Below are 19,480 nucleotides of genomic sequence, written 5' to 3' on the forward strand. Positions count from 1 at the left end.
ATTTGTGTATGGGAATGCAAGGGATTTCTGTGTGTTGATTTTATATCCTGCAACTTTACTATATTCATTGATGAGCTCTAGTAATTTTCTGGTGGAGTCTTTAGGGTTTTCCATGTAGAGGATCATGTCATCTGCAAACAGTGAGAGTTTTACTTCTTCTTTTCCAATTTGGATTCCTTTTATTTCTTTTTCTGCTCTGATTGCTGTGGCCAAAACTTCCAGAACTATGTTGAATAGTAGCGGTGAAAGTGGACACCCTTGTCTTGTTCCTGACTTTAGGGGAAATGCTTTTAATTTTTCACCATTGAGGATAATGTTTGCTGTGGGTTTGTCATAGATAGCTTTTATTATGTTGAGGTATGTTCCTTCTATTCCTGCTTTCTGGAGAGTTTTTATCATAAATAGATGTTGAATTTTTTCAAAGGCCTTCTCTGCATCTATTGAGATAATCATATGGTTTTTATTTTTCAATTTGTTAATGTGGTGAATTACATTGATTGATTTGCGGATATTGAAGAATCCTTGCATCCCTGGGATAAAGCCCACTTGGTCATGGTGTATGATCTTTTTAATGTGTTGTTGGATTGTTTGTAGACTTTTTGATAGCAGCCATTCTGACTGGCGTGAGATGGTATCTCATTGTGGTTTTGATTTACATTTCTCTGATAATGAGTGATGTTGAGCATCTTTTCATGGTGTTTGTTAACCATCTGTATGTCTTCTTCTTTGGCCCATTTTTTGATTGGGTTGTTTATTTTTCGGGAATTGAGCTGCAGGAGTTGCTTGTATATTTTTGAGATTAATTCTTTGTCAGTTGCTTCATTTGCTATTTTCTCCCATTCTGAAATCTGTCTTTTCACCTTGCTTATAGTTTCCTTTATTGTGCAAAAGCTTTTAATTTTTATTAGATCCCATTTGTTTATTTTTGCTTTTATTTCCATTACTCTGGGAGGTGGGTCATAGAGGATCCTGCTATGATTTACATCAGAGAGTGTTTTGCATATGTTTTCTTCTAGGAGTTTTATAGTTTCTGGTCTTACATTTAGATCTTTGATCCAGTTTGAGTTTATTTTTGTGTATGGTGTTAGAAAGTGTTCTAGTTTCATTCTTTTACAAGTGGTTGACCAGTTTTCCCAGCACCACTTGTTAAAGAGATTGTCTTTTCTCCATTGTGTATTCTTGCCTCCTTTGTCAAAGATAAGGTGTCCACAGGTGTGTGGATTTATCTCTGAGCTTTCTATTTTGTTCCATTGCTCTATATTTCTGTCTTTGTGCCAGTACCATACTGTCTTGATGACTGTAGCTTTGTAGTAGAGCCTGAAATCATGCAGGTTGATTCCTCCAGTTCCATTCTTCTTTCTCAAGATTGTTTTGGCTATTCGAGGTTTTTTTGTATTTTCATACAAATTGTGAAATTATTTGTTCTAGTTCTCTGAAAAATACCGTTGGTAGCTTGATAGGGATTGCATTGAATCTATAGATTGCTTTGGGTAGTATACTCATTTTCACTATATTGATTCTTCCAATCCATGAACATGGTATGTTTCTCCATCTATTTGTGTCATATCTGATTTCTTTCATCAATGTTTTATAGTTTTCTATATATCAGTCTTTTGTTTCTTTAGGTAGCTTCATTCCTAAGTATTTTATTCTTTTCATTGCAATGGTGAATGCAATTGTTTCCTTAATTTCTCTTTCTGTTTTTTCATTGTTAGTGTATAGGAATACAAGGGATTTCTGTGTGTTAATTTTATATCCTGCAACTTTACTATATTCATTGATGAGCTCTAGTAATTTTCTGGTGGAGTCTTTAGGGTTTTCTATGTAGAGGATCATGTCATCTGCAAACTGAGAGTTTTACTTCTTCTTTTCCAATATGGCTTCCTTTTATTTCTTTTTCTTTTCTGATTGCTGTGGCTAAAACTTCCAAAACTGTGTTGAATAGTAGTGGTGAGAGTGAGCATCCTTGTCTTGTTCCTGACTTTAGGGGAAATGCTTTCAATTTTTCACTATTAAGGATAATGTTTGCTACGGGTTTATCGCATATGGCTTTTATTATGTTGAGGTATGTTCTTTTATGCCTGTTTTCTGAGGGTTTTTTTTAATATCATAAATGGATGTTGAATTTTGTCAAAAGCTTTCTCAGCATCTATTGAGATAATCATATGATTTTTATCTTTCAATTTGTTGTGATATATCACATTGATTTGTGAATATTGAAGAGGCAAGTTAAGTTTTAATCAATTAGTGGTTTAATCAATTAAGTGGTTTCAGATTATACACTTTACAAGTTGTAAGAGAACTTAATCTATTTAGTCCAGCAGTTCTACTTTTATGCTGTCTTTCTTCTATAATTTTGTTATCAGTTATTAGGCACCTACTTATGCTTGAACATTCTCAATTATTAAGGATCTTGACATCTCCACTGGTAGCTTACTCCATGTCTGGAGAGCTCTGATCCTCAGAAGGTCTTATTTATACTGTGTCTAAATTATTCTCCCTGTAACCCATGTCTTGGACCAGGTTTTATATCTAATGCTTTACAGAACAGGTGTAATGCTTTGAAAAGGCTTTTATGTCCTTTGAGACTTACCCTGTCTAGGATAAATATTTCCAATTCCTTTAACAATAGTTAAATGATATAATTTATTAGATCATATTGTTCTCACTCTTTCTCTTTTGAATATAAGCCTGGGTGTAGTTGATCTTTTTAAAAGGTGATATCGAAGATGAGATATGGTATTACCTCAAACAGCACTGAATAAACATACTCTTTGTTCTATATATTGTACTGTTGGTTGCACTACGACATTCTAGGATCCATGTTATGAGGGCAGAAAAAGGTCTTTCTGGAAAGACCCTTGGTTTTGTGTTCTTAACCCAGAACAAGAAAGAAAATTGTCTTGTAGTTTAAAGCACTTACTGTGTGCACTAGTGTTAAATGTCATTTTGAGAACTGTACAGAAGAGAAAACTTAGTCTCAGATACATTAAGAAACCTACACAAAGTGACACAGCTTGGATGTAGTAGAGACAAAAATCTGAGTCTATGTTTCTTTGATTCCAACTTGTTGTTGTTCATTGGCTAAGTCATGTCTGACTCTTTGTGACACCATGAACTACATGCCAGGCTTCCCTGTCCTTCACTGTCTCCCAGAGTTGACTCAAACTCATGTCCATTTAGTCAGTGATGCCATCCAACCATTTTATCCTCTGTTGCCCCCTTTTACTGCTTGGTCATATTTTTCCCAGCTGAATTATAGTTGTTTTAATAAAATATTTAATACTAATATTCACTGTTATTCTTTCAACTTTGTGACTTTTTTCCCTTGGTCATTTTAACATAGAGCATCTTTAGTTCCATCTTCACATTACATTTTCTAGGGAGTTGTTAGCATCTTAGTGCAGGTAAGGGATATTATGGAATATTTTTGGACAGTTTTTTTCTGTTGATGAAACAAAAAGATACCCTGTGGTTGAGGAGAATTCATAATTCTTCAATAATCATTGTTTCATCTCACCAGATTTCTAATTTTGGAGAGTTTAAACCACTAAGGCAATATCTAGCTTGAGCCTTAAAAATTACATAAAGAAACTCTAGGGCTTATAGCAAGTGACTCTAGATCAAACAAACTGCACTTTTTCCAGGGCAGCAGCTGTTTTCTAAATTTCTATCCATTTCTCATCACTAGCAGATGCTCTAACTCTCAGCATGACCATAGCAATGCATGTAATTTGTGAGATAGTGTTCATTAGCAACAAATAAACAGACATCAATCCTTTTTCTCTCTTGGTGATACATTTTCTGAGCTTTTAATAAAAGAGTCAAAAAGAGTTTCACATGCATTTTGCAGATTCTAAGATTCAGAAGTTTTTTTGACTTCTTATTGGACTAGTATTAGTATGCTTCCCAGGTGGTGCTAATGGTAAAGAACCTGCCTGCCAATCCAGGAGATGTAAAAGACAGAGAAGCCTGGTGGGCTATGGTCCATAGTGTCACAAAGAGCCGGACATGACTGAAGCAACAAAGTACAGCACATTAGTACCTCAACTTGATAATACTCAGATGTGGAGAAAGGTTTAAATGAAAAATTTTGCTCTTCAGTTTTGCTTTTGTTTAATATTTAGCCAGTGATTATTTAATAAGCAGAAAAAGAATCAAAGAAAAATTGTTCTAATGTAGAGAACAAACGTGATTGCCAGGGGGGAGGAGGAGAAGAGGAAAGATGGACTGGGAGTTTGAGGTTAGTAGATGCAAATTATTACATACAGAATGGATAAACAACAAGGTCTTACTGTATAAAACAGGGAATAATATTCAACATTCTGAGATAAACCATTGTGGAAAAAAATATAAAAAACAATATATATGTATAACTGAAATCACTTTGCTGTATAGCAGAAATTAATACAACACTATAAATCAGCTATACCTCAATAAAAAAGAAAATGCTTTAGTTTTTCAGTACAGTAAAATAGTGTTTTCTAGATTTAGCTTGATTCGCTGTATAAAAATCAGCTGTAATTAAAGAATTGGCTCAAAAGATTTCAGAGGCTGGTGAATCAATTAAGCATAATTGTAGTCGTGTGGTTAGGAATACTGACTTAAACCAGACTACATGGCTTCAAACTCTCGCGCAAGAGTTTCTTTTGGCCATGGGAAAACCAATTTGTCTCCTCTTCTCTTTTTCCTGCTTTGTAAAATGGGGATGATGATAATAATAGTGCCAATTAGCACATATATTTTTCTTGGGTGTGTGCATGCTAAGTTGCTTCAGTTGCGTCTGACTCTTTTGCCACCCTATGGAACATAGCCCGCCAGGCTCCTCTGTCCATGTGATTCTGCACGCAAGAATACTAGAGTGGGTTGCCATGCCCTCTTCCAAGGGATCTTTCCAACACAGGGATTGAACCTGTGTCTCTTACATCTCCTGCATTGGCAGGTGAGTTCTTTACTCAAGCACCACCTCCTCTGCATTTTCACTGTGAGAATTTCTTTGGATAAACTACAAGGGATACCAAAGTATAATTCTCAAACTGTCAAACAAAAAATTTTCATGCAAGTAGATGATGAACAGGGGTAAAAATTTTATTCAACAAAGAAGGAATTGGCAAAAAGCCAAAGCAGATTTCTAAGAAGAAATGAGAACCTGTGTGGATTTTGATAGAAGGAAAAGCTTAAATAAAGATTGCTTGGTTGTATGCCTTACAGGACAATTCAAACATGCATTTGAAATATGGTTTCTATCAGAGATAAAATCACTGCACCATTTCAGTTTCAAGTCAACATCTAATTTTATAAGAGCCCTTGTCAGTGGAAAATATTAATAGTAAGTTGAACATTCTCCGTGAGTCAGATGACCCTTAAGTTCGTTCGTCTTCTAAACAAGGCCAGAATTCTGTCTTGTTTTTGTATTATCTTCAGGTTCAGAATATTTTCCCTTTGTAAGAATGAGCTATAGAAATATTTTAGGAATTGGATTCCACAATTTTCAGGCCTCTTTTGCTAAAATCGTAGTGAAAAATTACCTCTCTGTTTAGCGAAGGATGAAAGTCAATATTGGCTAAATGGGAGCACAGAATTTATGCAGCACTGTTCATAGTGACAAAAGTTCACTTGTTATTTGAAATACCTAATGTATTTTACACTGATGTTGATATACTTGTCCTTTTCTTTTTTGAAAGCCACTGGATTATGAAGAAAACCACCAAGTGGTCCTGGAAATTGGAGTGACCAATGAAGCTCCATTTACTAGAGATGTTGCACTCAGGATGACAACCATGAACAGAGCTGTGGTTACAGTTCATGTGAAGGATCAGGATGAAGGGCCTGAATGCCGCCCTGAAGTCCAGCATATACAGATTAAAGAAAACTCTGCAGTGGGTTCAAAGATCAATGGCTATGAGGCATATGACCCTGAAAGTAAAAGTTCCAGTGGTTTAAGGTACAAAGAAATCTATAACCACATACTTACAATGTATTTGTAATGATTGAGACACTAATATATCAATGCATTTTATAGTGCTAAAATAATTTTTATTTTTTATTAACAGGTATAAAATATTGCATGATCCTAAAGAGTGGATCACCATTAATGAAGGTTCAGGCTCAGTACAGACTTCCAAAACTTTGGACAGGGAGGTTATAACGCCCAAAAATGAGTTGTATAACATTACCGTCCTGGCAATAGATCAAGGTAAAACACGAGTTTTCATTTGGGATGTTACAGAAGAGTTAGAGAATAAACTGCAGTTATTTCTGGGCAGAATTACTCCTGTGCTATGTGTGTGTGTGTGTGTGTGTGTGTGTGCTCAGTCTTATCCTACTCTTGGGACGCTATGGACTGTAGCTGGCCAGGCTCCTCTCTCTGTGGGATTTTCCAGGCAAGAATACTGGAGTGGGTTGCCATTTCCTTCTCCAGGGGATCTTCCTGACCCAGGGATCTAACCTGAGTCTCTTGTGTCTCCTGCATTGGCAGGAGGATTCTTTACCTCTGCACCACCTGGGAAACCCATATTCTTGTGCTGAAAGTGAAGTCTTAGTCGCTTAGTCGTGTCCTACTCTTTGTGACCCCTGGACTGTAGCCTACCAGGCTCCTGTATCCATGAGATTCTCCAGGCAAGAATACTGGACGGGGTAGCCATTCCCTTCTCCAAGGGATTTTCTCAACCCAGGTATCAAACCCAGGTCTCTTGCATTGCAGGCAGATTCTTCACCATCAGAGCCACCAAGTAGACAGAGTTCTTAGAAATTAAAGATTGTTTCTATTTATTTTAACCATAAGACAAGGTGAAACTGCTGTGACATGAAACCATGCCTTCTTTATCTTTGTGCCCCTAGCATGGCAACATCTTACAAGCTTATAGATTTCTGTGTCAGAGGGCAGAGGTGAAACTCAAGTCTAGGACTAGATGATATGGTCTCACCAGACTCTTCTAGATCTCTTTATGTCTTTTTAAATTAAATCATTAAGTAGCTCAGCTGACTATAGAGTCAAAATGATTTTTTCTTTACATTCTGTTCCTTAAGGAAACCCAGAATTTCTCAACCCTGGCTAACTATGAAAATAATTGGGGATGTTTAAAAGTAATTTCAAGGTATAGACACTATCTTAGACCAACTGAATTAGAATCCCTGGTCTGGGAGCCTGGACATCATATATTTTAAAAAAAAATCTGCCTAGATGGTTAAAATGCATACCAGGATTAGAAAAGCTTTTCTGTGGTCACTTTACTCTTTCTAACATTTGTACCAAAAGGAACCCAAGGAACTAGAGAGTTTGAAATTCAGACATTTATTTTTGCTTTTTGGTAAAAATTCTGCTAAAAAGTTTATGGGCAGTTATATCTGATACTATCAACAGCACAGTAGTCATTTTAGATGCTCTACAGGTTTCATTTATCCATCTACCTTCTTATTTGCCATTTTCTCTAATTATCAGTTTATTTATTTAAAAAAACCCAGGAGCTTTCCTGGTGGCTCAGTGTTTTTTTTTTTTTTTTAAATAAATTTGCCTGCCAATGCAGGGGACTGGTCTGGGAAGATCCCACATGCTGTGGGACAACTAAGTCTGTGTGCCACAACTCCTGAGCCCATGTACCCCAGAGTCCATGCTCGGCAGCCAGAGAATCCAGTGCAATGTGAAGCCCGCGCACCGCAATTAGAGAGAGGCCTTGGCTTGCCACAACTAGTGAAAGCCCACGTGCAAGCAATGAAGACCTGGCACAGCCATAAATAAATAAATAAAATTAAAAAAATTAAAAAGCCCATGCATATTTAGAATTGAGCTGATTTTTTTTTTCCCTTAAAAAACTGTGAACTACACTCAACTTTTTTTCTTTCTTCCTAGATGGTAGATCATGTACTGGAACCCTCGCAGTTAGCATTGAGGATGTGAATGACAATCCACCAGAAATACTTCAAGATTATCTAGTCATTTGCAAAGCAAACATGGAGTATGTTGACATTTCAGCTATTGATCGTGACAGTTCCGTCAACGGTGCTCCATTTTACTTCAGCCTGGCAAACACTTCTCCAGAAATCAACAGACTATGGACAATCACCAGAGTTAATGGTATTTTATGAAAAATAATGATTTGTATGCTCTGAAATAACTGAGGCTGTATTTACTGCTTTATTCACATGAAGCATAATGTAAAATGGGTTCTCGAGAACAGATTTTAGAAGGCTAACTTTAACTTTTGCAAATATTGTATGGGGCCTGTGTTATATATTATATTAATACAGAAAATGAAAACAAAACTCTTAATTTTTATGAAGGCAAAATTTGCATTTACAACAAAGACAAAAATCCTTGTTAAACTATGGGGCAACTTATTATTAAAACAAATTGCTTTTGCTGTGTTTTTGAAGTTACTACAGTAAGATGAAGAAAAAAACAGAAGATGGGCACCTTAAATTTTAGTGTAAGCAAACTCTGGAAATGAGCTATCTGGGTATATGGGATAAGCACTCTGTGATGTTCTGGAAGGAAACATGGTAGGCTATGGATAGAGACCAGCCACTGAAGCCTGCAGCGCAACCTAGTCCAATGGTAGTTTCTAGAGGCTTCAATTTTCTATGTTACAGCCATAGATCACTATTGATTTGTTACTATGCTATGCTCTTTCATGCAATTCGACTGTTGCATGTGCTGTTCCTTCTGCCTAGAATACCTCCCTCCCACTTCTTTGTTGTCGTTGATTAGTTGCGGAGTCATGTCTGATTCTTTTGTGGCCCCATGGACTGCAGCTCGCAAGGATCCTCTGTCCATGGAATTTCCCAAGCAAGAATACTGGTGTGGGTTGCCATTTCCTTCTCCAGGGGATCCTCCTGAGAAGGAAGGATTGACTCTGCATCTGCTGCTTTGGCAGGCAGATTCTTTACCACTGAGCCATCAGGGAAGCCTGCCCACTTCTTAGCTTGGTATTAATTCATAATAATTATGAAGAACCTACCATCCACCTATTCTGTCTACATATAATCTTCATGTTTTATTATTATCTGTTTACCTTTCTGCTCTAATACATGACTTCCTCAGAACATTCGTAACCCATCTGTGTATTTCCAGCACCTAATCCAGTGCTTAGTAGATACCAACTCCTTAATAAATGTTTGATAAACAAATATGCATAAAAGAAGGAAAGTACCAGGACAATAAGTAAGCATTGGCGTTTAGAAGGTTTTAGTAGGAGAGCTTGGCAGGAGGAAGGATGGAATCTGGTGGTGAAGGGCCTTCTGTACCAGCCAGACTGACCTTTGTATGGCTGGTGATAGCAGGTACGAAATTGAGAGTGTGCATGCAAGGCAATGCTGTATTGGATTTATGTCTTTAAAGAAGTGACAGGGATAACAATTAGGAGGGTAATCTGAAGAGGACAGAGTTGAATGGCAAGAAAAGTCAGAGGCTGCTGCACTAATATGAATGAATGAGACATAGATATGGCTCAGCTTGTGGTCTTGAGGGATGAGAGGGATTTGAAAGGTTTTACTTACGGCACAATATAATCCTGCAAAAGTTCTAAATAACCCTCAGTGGTAATTCACATTCCTCTGGGGAACTTTGGGTCTGAGGTACAGCCAGAAATCTTTGAAGTTCTTAATAGCTCTAACAGTGCATTTAAGAAATGCTTAAACATTACAGATCATTTCCAGGAAGTACATTGCCGTATTTTGTCATTTCATTTATTACAAAACCCAAAAGATTGTCATTGCCATTGAAAGTGTGTGGAGCTTTTGGTCAGTTGATAATATGGATCATTGAAATAAGGTAACGAGATCATGGGGGAAATATCACAGTTTGTAGAAATTTGTGTTGTTAGGATATAACTATATCCATGTTGATGTGAGCCTACCTAGCCTGGAGGATGTTCATTAGCTTTCTGGTATTGAGATTACTTCCAGAGGGAAGGTGTTATTAACCAAGGGTCTGTTGTGTTTTGAAAAATTGTCTTATACCTAAAGACAGTGGACAGGTACCAGGAGGTAAATAAATAAGAGAATATGAACGTGGGACATCTGTTATGTATAACTGGTTGGTGTTAATTTTTTATGAGTATCGTAACCTGCTACTTTAGAGAAATGCTTAGAGTGTATGTCAAGAGCCAATCTAGCGTCATTAGCTTGTTGATAAGAGAAGAGATAAGGGGGTATTAAATATTGCTGAAATGCTACTGGGTCACTGCAATGCCAAGTTATTTCTTCAAGCCTCTCTTCAAAAAAGTTATAGTGGGTGACATATATACGGTGGTATTAGTGCTTGAAAAGGTTGAAGATCGTCACCTTTCTTTATCCATTTTCACGTGGCAGGTAGTTCCCCGAGAATGATATCTTTAAAAAATAGAGGTGGTAGAACAAATTTTAAAGGAGGAATCCACGTTCATTAAAAATATAATTCCTTTATTTTCTTTCAGATACAGCTGCCCGTCTTGCATATCAGAAAAATGCCCAATTTCAAGAATATTTCATTCCTGTTGCTGTAAAAGACAGAGCAGGGCTATCTGCAACAAAAACCTTGAGAGTGAACCTCTGTGATTGTACTAACCCGGTTCAATGCCGGAGCACCGCACGGAGCGCGGACGTGATACTTGGCAAATGGGCGATCCTTGCCATACTTCTGGGCATAGCACTACTTTTTTGTAAGTCCCTTTACTTACCCAATGTCAACATAAAAGATAAATATGAGCGCAAGAAAAGGTCTTTAAAAAGAAATCTTGTCCAACCATCCTTCACACATGAGTCCCCTTTACAAATTCCTTTTTGTGTTATTTTCTGAGTTCGGATTGCCTTTTTCTGTGAGAGGTAGCAAGATCCTTTTTGAGATCAGAGACTTCATACTGGGACAGAACCATTGAAAATTCCTTAGATCGTGCCAAACCCGTCATGGTGTAGCTTTTATTTCTTGGTCCTCGTACTACCCCTTTTAAGGTCAAATCAAACAATCTAAAAACTTCTGCCACATGCAAGTCCACCAGAAGCCACTTGCATTTTACATCATTTCGTTTCAGTTACAGATTTGTGGGAGATGTTCAAATCACAGCAGTATTTCTTCTTAGGTGTACCCTATCAGCTTTATTAAATTCTGTTAACCTCCTTCTTATCAGTTGTGTAGTTCCCAATGGTGCCATGTTTTTTCTTGTCTTTTCATTTTGATCCAGTCCTTCAGCCTATTTTAGCTGTTGTTCCTTTATTCTGTGATAGGACAAGTGGTTAAGAGTAAGACTCTGGAACCAGACTGTCTGGTTTTGGACTCTGGCTGTATTATTTTTAAGCCGTGTTATATGGGGCAAGTTACTTTTTACTGTGCTTCAGTTTCCTCCTCAGTAAAGGGGATGACTGTAGCAGCTTATTTTCTTCTCTATTTTTAAACAAGTTTTATTTATCTATTTATTTATGGCTGTGCTTGGTATTCATTGCTGCATGCCTGGGGATTTTTCTCAAGTTGCAGTGAGTGGGGGCTACTCTCTAGTTCAGTGCACAGGTTTCTCATTGCATGTATTCTCTTGTTGTGGAGCATGGGCTCAAGGGCATGGGCTTCAGGAACTGTGGCATGTGGGCTCAGTAGTTGTCACTCACGGGCTCTAGAACATGGGCTCAGTAATTGTGGCTCATGGGCTTGGTTGTCCCACAGCATGTGGGATCTTCCTGGACCAGGGTTTGAACCCATGTTTCCTGCATTGGCAAGTGGATTCTCTACCACTGAGCCACCAGGAAAGCCCTATAATAGTTATTTTATGGGGTAACACTGAAGATTCACTGAGTTAATGCATATGAAGAGCTTAAAACAGTGCATGGTACATTTTTAATGTGTTCATTGTTTTTCATCAACTCAACAAAATAAATACTAATATATGTTGAAAAAGAGAAAGTGAAAGTCACTCAGTCGTGTCTGACTCTTTGTAACCCCATATACAGTCCATGGAATTCTCCAGGCCAGAATACTGGAGTGGGTAGCCTTTCCTTTCTCCTTACTAGCTGAGCCACAAGGGAAGCCCAGGAATACTGGAGTGGGTAGCCTATCCCTTGTCCAGAGGATCTTACTGACCTAGGGTCTCCTGTGTTGCAGGTGGATTCTTTACCAACTGAACTATCAGGGAAGCCCAATATATGTTGAGCACCTACTATATACTGGAAGTGTCTAGGTGCTTGGGTTTCATCAATGGACAAAGCAGATGAAAATTAACAAACCAAAACAAAGTCTTCCTGTGACAGTAAAGTGATAAATAAATTAAACACCCTGGAGGGAAAAATAGAGCCAAATAATTAGGGTCTATAGTGTGGTAGAGTGTGTATGGGTGAGGGTGGGGTTGAATGTTAGTGATGGTCATTGTCAATAGATGATTGGGCCAGCCTAAGTGAGAAGGTTATCCTTGATGATTTTTCAAAGAATCAGCCAAGAGCTTTTGGTCAGAGGGTAAAGTCAGTTCAGAGGCCCTAAGGTGAGGGAATGCTTGGAGAAATCAAGGAAGGCAAGGAGCTTGAAGTGGCTTGAGAGTAGGGGATGAGGGAAGAGGAGTAAGAAATGGAGCCAGAAAAGTAACAAGGGGCCATAATGTAACTGGGGTTGGTCCACTTTCCATTTCCTCCTCCAGGGGATCTTCCGGACCCAGGGATTAAACCTGGGTCTCCTACATTGTAGGTGGATTCTTTTCCATCTAAGATACCAGGGGAAGCCCCTGTAAAGGGCCAGATAGTATATATTTTAGACTTTGCAGGCTGTATGGTTTCAGTTGTAACCAATCACATTTGCTCTTGTAGCAAGAGAGCAGCCATAGAAAATATTTAAACCACTGGCATGATTGTGTTCCATTAGAATTGATTTATGGACATTAAAATTTGAATTTCATATAGTGTTCACATGTAATAAACTATTATTCTTTTGAATTTTTTCAGTCATTTACAAATATAAAAACCACAGCTCATGAGCAATACATGGTAGGCTGGATTCAGGGCTATAGACTGGCAATCCTTGGTATGAGGGCTACTGAACCTTGTAAAGAATTGTGGTTGCTGTTGCTATTAGTTTTATTATCACATATTCCAGCTTTGTACATGAGGTAGAATAAGAATTCTGAATATGTAAATTACAAAGTAAATTTGATTAAGATACCTGGGGAGATAACTCTATTCTGGAGTGGGCGGTGGTAGGGGGAGAAGTCTGTTTTGTTATATTTTCACATTGGCGAATCATTCTTTTGTGAGTCAGTAAATCTTTTTAAAGTCTTTGTCTAAATAAATATCATTAATTTTTAAAAAATTCATGATTTGAAATACTTAAATGGTGGGTGGAATTCAAACTCTTAAAGAGGGCTGTAATAAAAATATAAATATAATTACTTTAAATTTTAAAAGTAAGCTAAATCATGACCTATTACTTTAGAAAGGCCAAGGTCATCTGTGGGACACCATGTTCAGTGTCTTATTTTCTTCTTGTGTATCTTAGGTAATAAGAAATAAAAGATGAGTATTTTATTCTACACATGTTAAACTTTTGTTTTTGTTTTTAACTCAGCTATATTGCTAACTTTAGTATGTGGAATTGTTAGTGCCAGAAATAAAAAAGCTTTTCCAGAAGATTTGGCCCAGCAAAATCTAATTATATCAAACACAGAAGCACCTGGAGATGATAAGGTGGTAAGTGATTTTTTAAAAAAACAGATATTTATCTCTGAGTATTTTCCATAATTTCTTTAACTCATCCTTAGAAAGTTACTACAAAATTTAGAAGTTAATTTATATTCTTAATTTGATCAGATTTTGTAGGCATAAATATTTTATCTGCCAATATTCAAAGACTTATGTAGTGGCTTTTATTAAACATCTTACACCAGATATATTGTTTTAGTTATCTTTTTTCCATCCTCTCATGTTATGACGTACTACTACTGCTTTGATGTTGTGAATTTACTATAAGAGCAATCTTTCTGACTGCTCTCTACAACATGTATTTTCAGAAATTATTTGTTTATCTCACTCTTTGACCATTTATAATTGGAAAAACTTGCTGAGAACTCTCAAGATAAACTAAGAAAATATAAAAAAGATATATGTGTTTTAAAAAATGTATGTGTGTGGGGGACAGGTTTAGATTGGAAGATAACTGCCACTATTTTTTCTTACATATCTCTGTGGTGGTTGGGCCTATGCTTCTCTTTGGGGAGAAATATAGGAAAGAGTTCTTATAAGGCATATTCTCTCCTCAAAAAAGATTTCACTTTATGAAAAATTGAATCTACTCTTGTGGGAAAACTAAATAGGAACATGACAGTAAATAGCACCAATTTGTTAGGGTACAGGTGGAGTTCAAAGATATAGATGCTGCAAAAGTATATTCATGATGTCTGGATCAAACGGAATTGCCTGGTGGAAGATTCACAGATTAGTCTGTAACTTAAATAATAGGAAGGGTTTGCAAGTGAAGATATGAACAACAGCGTAATGAATGTAAAAAGGAGATGGCCAAATTTAAGGATTATTCAACAAATAGTACATAAATTGATTTAAAATGGAAGAAATGATGTTCTGGAATAGAGATTTGACACTTGAATTAGGTTCTGGAGGAAGAGGATATAATAAAAAAGCAGTGGGAGAGGAGACTTTCATATGCCACACTAAAGGGTTTTGGATTTATTCTCTTGATAAGGGAGAGCTAGGCATGGCTTTTCTGCTTGAAAGTGGTATAATGTAAGTAGTGTTATGCCGAACTTGTATGCTGACCAATAAGATCAGGAAGACATAGGACTGGGGAGGATAAATTATTGGGATCTTTTGGTAGTTTCAGCATGAGCTAGATAACTCTTCTAGAATAATGATTATGGGAAAATTAAAATATGGATGAATAAGAAATATTTTAAATGTATAAATAAGATTGTTGACCACCAACCATGGTGCAGTGGTAAAGAATCCGCCTGCCAAAGCAGGAGATGCAGGAGATGTGGGTTTGATCCCTGGGTCAGGAAGATCCCTAGAAGAGGAAATAGTAATCCAATCCAGTATTCTTGCCTGGAAAATCCTATGGACAGAGGAGCCTGGCAGGCCTGAGTTGATGGGGTTGCAGTCATTTAGTCGTGTCCGACTCTTGTAACCCCATGGACTACAGTCCTTGGAATTCTCCAGGTCAGGATATTGGAATGGGTAGCCTTTCCCTTCTCCAGGGGATCTTCCCAACTCAGGGATTGAACCTAGGTCTCCCACATTGCAGGCAGATTCTTCACCAGCTGAGCCACCAAGGAAGCCCAAGAATACTGGAGTGGGTAGGCTATCTCTTCTCCAGGGGATCTTCCCAACCCAGGAAGTGAACTGGGGTCTCCTGCATTGCAGGCAGATTCTTTACCAGCTGAGCTACCAGGGAAGCCCAGAGAGTATGAGTCAAGGACTGGGGACTAAATTTATTTTATGAATGGAGAAATAATGACAAGGTTCCTCATGCAGGCATGTCAAACATAGATGAGTTATGATTTTGTCTGATGGTGGGAAGGAAGTGAAAGAAAAACAGTTGATAAGAAATATCGATATTCACCTTGAGATGTAGAAAAGGCCTGATATAAAATCACTGTCCCTGGCTTATAGCTTCTGTCACATCGACTCTACTTTTTATTTTGTTATTTAAAAGTAAACAGTCTTGAGTGCTCAGTCATATCCGACTCTTTGTGACCCCATCAACTCTAGCTTGCCATGCTCTTCTGTCCATGGGATTTTCTAGGCAAGAATACTGGAGTGGGCTGCCATTTTCTCCTCTAGGGATCTCCCTAACTCAGGGATCAAACCCACATCTCCTGCATCTCCTGCATTGGCAGACAGATTCTTTTACCATTACACCATGGTTGGTGGTAAACAATCTTATTTATACATTTAAAATATTTCTTTTTTTTTTTATTTTAGTTTTTTATTTTTTAAATTTTAAAATCTTTAATTCTTACATGCATTCCCAAACATGAACCCCCCTCCCACCTCCCTCCCCATAACATCTTTCTGGGTCATCCCCATGCACCAGCCCCAAGCATGCTGCATCCTGCGTCAGACATAGACTGGCGATTCAATTCACATGATAGTATACATGTTAGAATGTCATTCTCTAAAATATTTCTTACCCCTTATTTACTCATAGTAACTTCTTATTTTATGTCTAGGAATGGAACGACTGAGTTGTACTCACTGTTTTTTCTTTGCCATTTGATGCTGGAGTCGGTGGCGCTGATCAGCTGCTTCACTATAACATACTCACACCTATTTACCTGTTCTCTGTTACTAGCACTTCTCAAGTGCAGTGAAGTCGCTCAGTCATGTCCGACTCTTTGCGACCCCATGGACTACATGTAGCCTACCAGGCTCCTCTGTCCATGGGATTTTCCAGGCAATAGCACTGGAGTGGATTGCCATTTCCTTCTCCAGGGGATCTTCCCGACCCAGGGATTGAACCCGGGTCTCCCACTTTGTAGACAGATGCTTAACCAAAAAGACTTGAAATTATTAATTTTATACCAGTTTGTAATTATAGGCATATTTTTACAAAATGCAACAATATTTCACAGTTTATATGTAAACTTATTTTAATGCAGTGAGTAAAGGTGTAAATTTAGATCCGTGTTTAAGTCAAAGGCATTCACATGGGGTTACGAGTTGGGTAAAATATCAAAACTGAAAAAGTAAATCTGAAAATCCTTGATGCGGAGAAGGAGTTGCTAATGCCCTGTGAAAATAAACTTGAGGGAGGTCCTTGAAGGGGGGTAGGAAGGATCCAAGATGAGAGAGACTGTGAAACGGCTCTGTGGGTTCAGGTTTGATTTTAGTTTATTTCCAATTTCCCCTTCATTAGCTTCAAAATATGATCTCTGAACATGTAATGACTAAATCATGCCATCAAGGGGATTTGATAATAAGAATTTTTTTTTTTGGTAATAGAATTTTACTGAAGCAACAACCTAAGCGAAAAATGTAGAGTAGCAGTGCCACCAAATGGCTACTTTTCAGTTCTCTTTCCTTGTAGTTTTTTCCTAAGGCAGTGAAATAGTATATATGACTTTTATGGATATATTTCAGATTCAGTGAATCATCTTGAAAACTTTTGATACCGACTCTGCCTATTAAACATAAAAAAGAAATTGGTAAGAAGATGACATAACGGTACCTATTTATACTGGGGGTGTTGTCATGAAAGCGAAGCTTTACAGTTTGAACTGGTACACCAAGGTTATGATTTGCTATAACTCACATTCTCCCCAATGACCTGGAGGGTTGATGTGCAGTTCCACCATTAAGTTAATGTTTAATCAAATCTTTTCCATTTTCAAACATTGTCTTGACTCTGACTTCCCCTAGATCCCTCAGTATTTTTTTTTCTTTGAAACTGATTTTTTTGAGAGAAAGATTTTTACTCAATTTCTCCAAGATGATAGTCCTGTTCACCCAGCACTCTGTGGAAATTTTCCTGACAAGGATCACCACTGGCCACTTTTCTACTTGACTCATGGGTGCTTACTTTTTTTGAGCCCGTTCTTACCCTACTTGGATTGTTTCTGAACCATTGACCTTACCCTAATCCTCTCTTAGCTTCAGAGTCATGCTTTTTTGGTTCTATATTATCTCCGTGGCTATTCCAGAAAGTGAATCAATTCTGTCACAATTCTGAATCAATTCTGAAAATTCAATTCTGTCACAGCTCTAATTCCTTTATCCACCCCCTTAAAACATGATTTTTCTTGTTGTTCGATTCTTAGCTTGTTTTCTTTCAGTCTGCAGTTTTCTCCGGATGAGATCATTTACTCCCATGGTTTCAGCTCCCGCTACATGGAAGTGACTCCCAGAATTATACTTTAGCTCAGGTCTCTCACCTGAGGTCCAGACCACATTCTCATATACTCATCTTGGATAACCACAGGTTTCTCAAGTTTACCATGTCCCAAACTGACTTGCTCACCCTCCTCTCACCCACAAGTGCATCCTTCATTTCTGTGAATTATGCCATCTATCTAGTTGTACAAGCAAGACACATAGGAATAACTCCTGACCCTTCCCTGTGCTGCCTCATCCATCTAACCAACAGTAAGCTCTCTATGAAGTCCATCCTCTTCTTTTAATCGTCACTGTTTCTACTTTGGTTTAGATCCTTGTCATTTTTCATCTAGAATTATTCGTGACTTCTCTGATATCCATGACATTAAACTTGTCTCCTTTGTATTGTCTTTCACATTGTTGTCTAATATTATTTAGAGAAAATATGTCACTTGGGACTTCCAAGTGGTCTAGTGGCTCCACACTCCCAATGCAGGGAGTCCAGGTTAGATCCCTGGTTAGGTAATTAGGTCCTGCATGCTACAAGGAGTTCACATGCGGAAACTAAAGTTCCTGCATGCCAAAACAAAGATTCCTCTTGCCGCAGCTAAGACCTAGTGCTGCAAAAGAAAAAACAAAAAAGTCCCCTGCCTGTTATTAAAACCCCATTTTTAGTCTCCATAGTCTTCAAGTTCTGACAAAATGTGGTCCACTGGGGAAGGGAATGGTAAACCACTTGAGTATTCTCGCCTCGAGAACCTCATGAACAGTATGAAAAGGCAAAAAGATAGGACACTGAAAGAGGAACTCCCCTTGTTGGTAGACACCCAGTATGCTACTAGAGATCGGTGGAGAACTAACTCCAGAAAGAATGAAGAAACAGGACCAAAGCAAAAACAACATCCAGTTGTGGATGTGACTGGTGATGGAAGTAAAGTCCAATGCTGTAAAGAGCAATGTTGCATAGGAACCTGGAATGTTAGGTCCAAGAATCAAGGCAAATTGGAAGTGGTCAAACAGGAGATGGCAACAGTGAACATCGGAATTTTAGGAATCAGTGAACTAAAATGGACTGGAATGGGTGAATTTACTTCAGATGACCATTATATCTACTACTGTTGGCAAGAATCCCTTAAAAGAAATGGAGTAGCCATCATAGTCAACAAGAGTCCAAAATGCAGTATGCAGTACTTGGATGCAATCTGAAAAACAACAGAATGATCTCTGTTCATTTCCGAGGCAAACCATTCAATATCACGGTAATCAAAGTCTCTGCCCCGACCAATAATGCTGAAGAAGCTGAAGTTGAATGGTTCTGTGAGGACCTACAAGACCTTCTAGAACTAACACCCAAAAAAGATGTCCTTCCCATTATAGGGGACTGGAATGCAAATGTAGGAAGTCAAGAAGCACCTAGCTGCTGCTGCTGCTAAGTTGCTTCAGTTGTGTCTGACTCTGTGCGATCCCATAGACAGCAGCTCACCAGGCTCCCTCGTCCCTGGGATTCTCCAGGCAAGAACACTGGAGTGGGTTGCCATTTCCTTCTCCAGTGCATGAAAGTGAAGAGTGAAAGTGAAATCGCTCAGTCGTGTCCGACTCTTAGTGACCCCATGGACTGCAGCCCACCAGGCTCCTCCGTCCATGAGATTCTCCAGGCAAGAGTACTGGAGTGGGTTGACGTTGCCTTCTCTGAAACACTTGGAGTAATGGG

At 38.1% G+C, this 19,480-nt stretch overlaps 1 protein-coding gene across 2 annotated transcripts in view; it reads left to right on the top strand.

The window, feature by feature from the left end:
• Window positions 1–19,480, top strand: part of DSC3 (desmocollin 3) — a 58,993-nt gene that overhangs the window by 29,901 nt on the left and 9,612 nt on the right. For both annotated transcript variants that reach the window (XM_069568954.1, XM_069568955.1), the window contains exons 10-14: window positions 5,685–5,944; window positions 6,054–6,196; window positions 7,850–8,074; window positions 10,413–10,637; window positions 13,511–13,632. In XM_069568954.1, coding sequence (XP_069425055.1) covers window positions 5,685–5,944; window positions 6,054–6,196; window positions 7,850–8,074; window positions 10,413–10,637; window positions 13,511–13,632 — 975 coding nt within the window. The remainder of the gene's footprint in view (window positions 1–5,684; window positions 5,945–6,053; window positions 6,197–7,849; window positions 8,075–10,412; window positions 10,638–13,510; window positions 13,633–19,480) is intronic.

This window comes from Ovis canadensis, chromosome 23 (assembly GCF_042477335.2).
Source record: "Ovis canadensis isolate MfBH-ARS-UI-01 breed Bighorn chromosome 23, ARS-UI_OviCan_v2, whole genome shotgun sequence".
NCBI classification, from domain to species: Eukaryota; Metazoa; Chordata; class Mammalia; order Artiodactyla; family Bovidae; genus Ovis; species Ovis canadensis.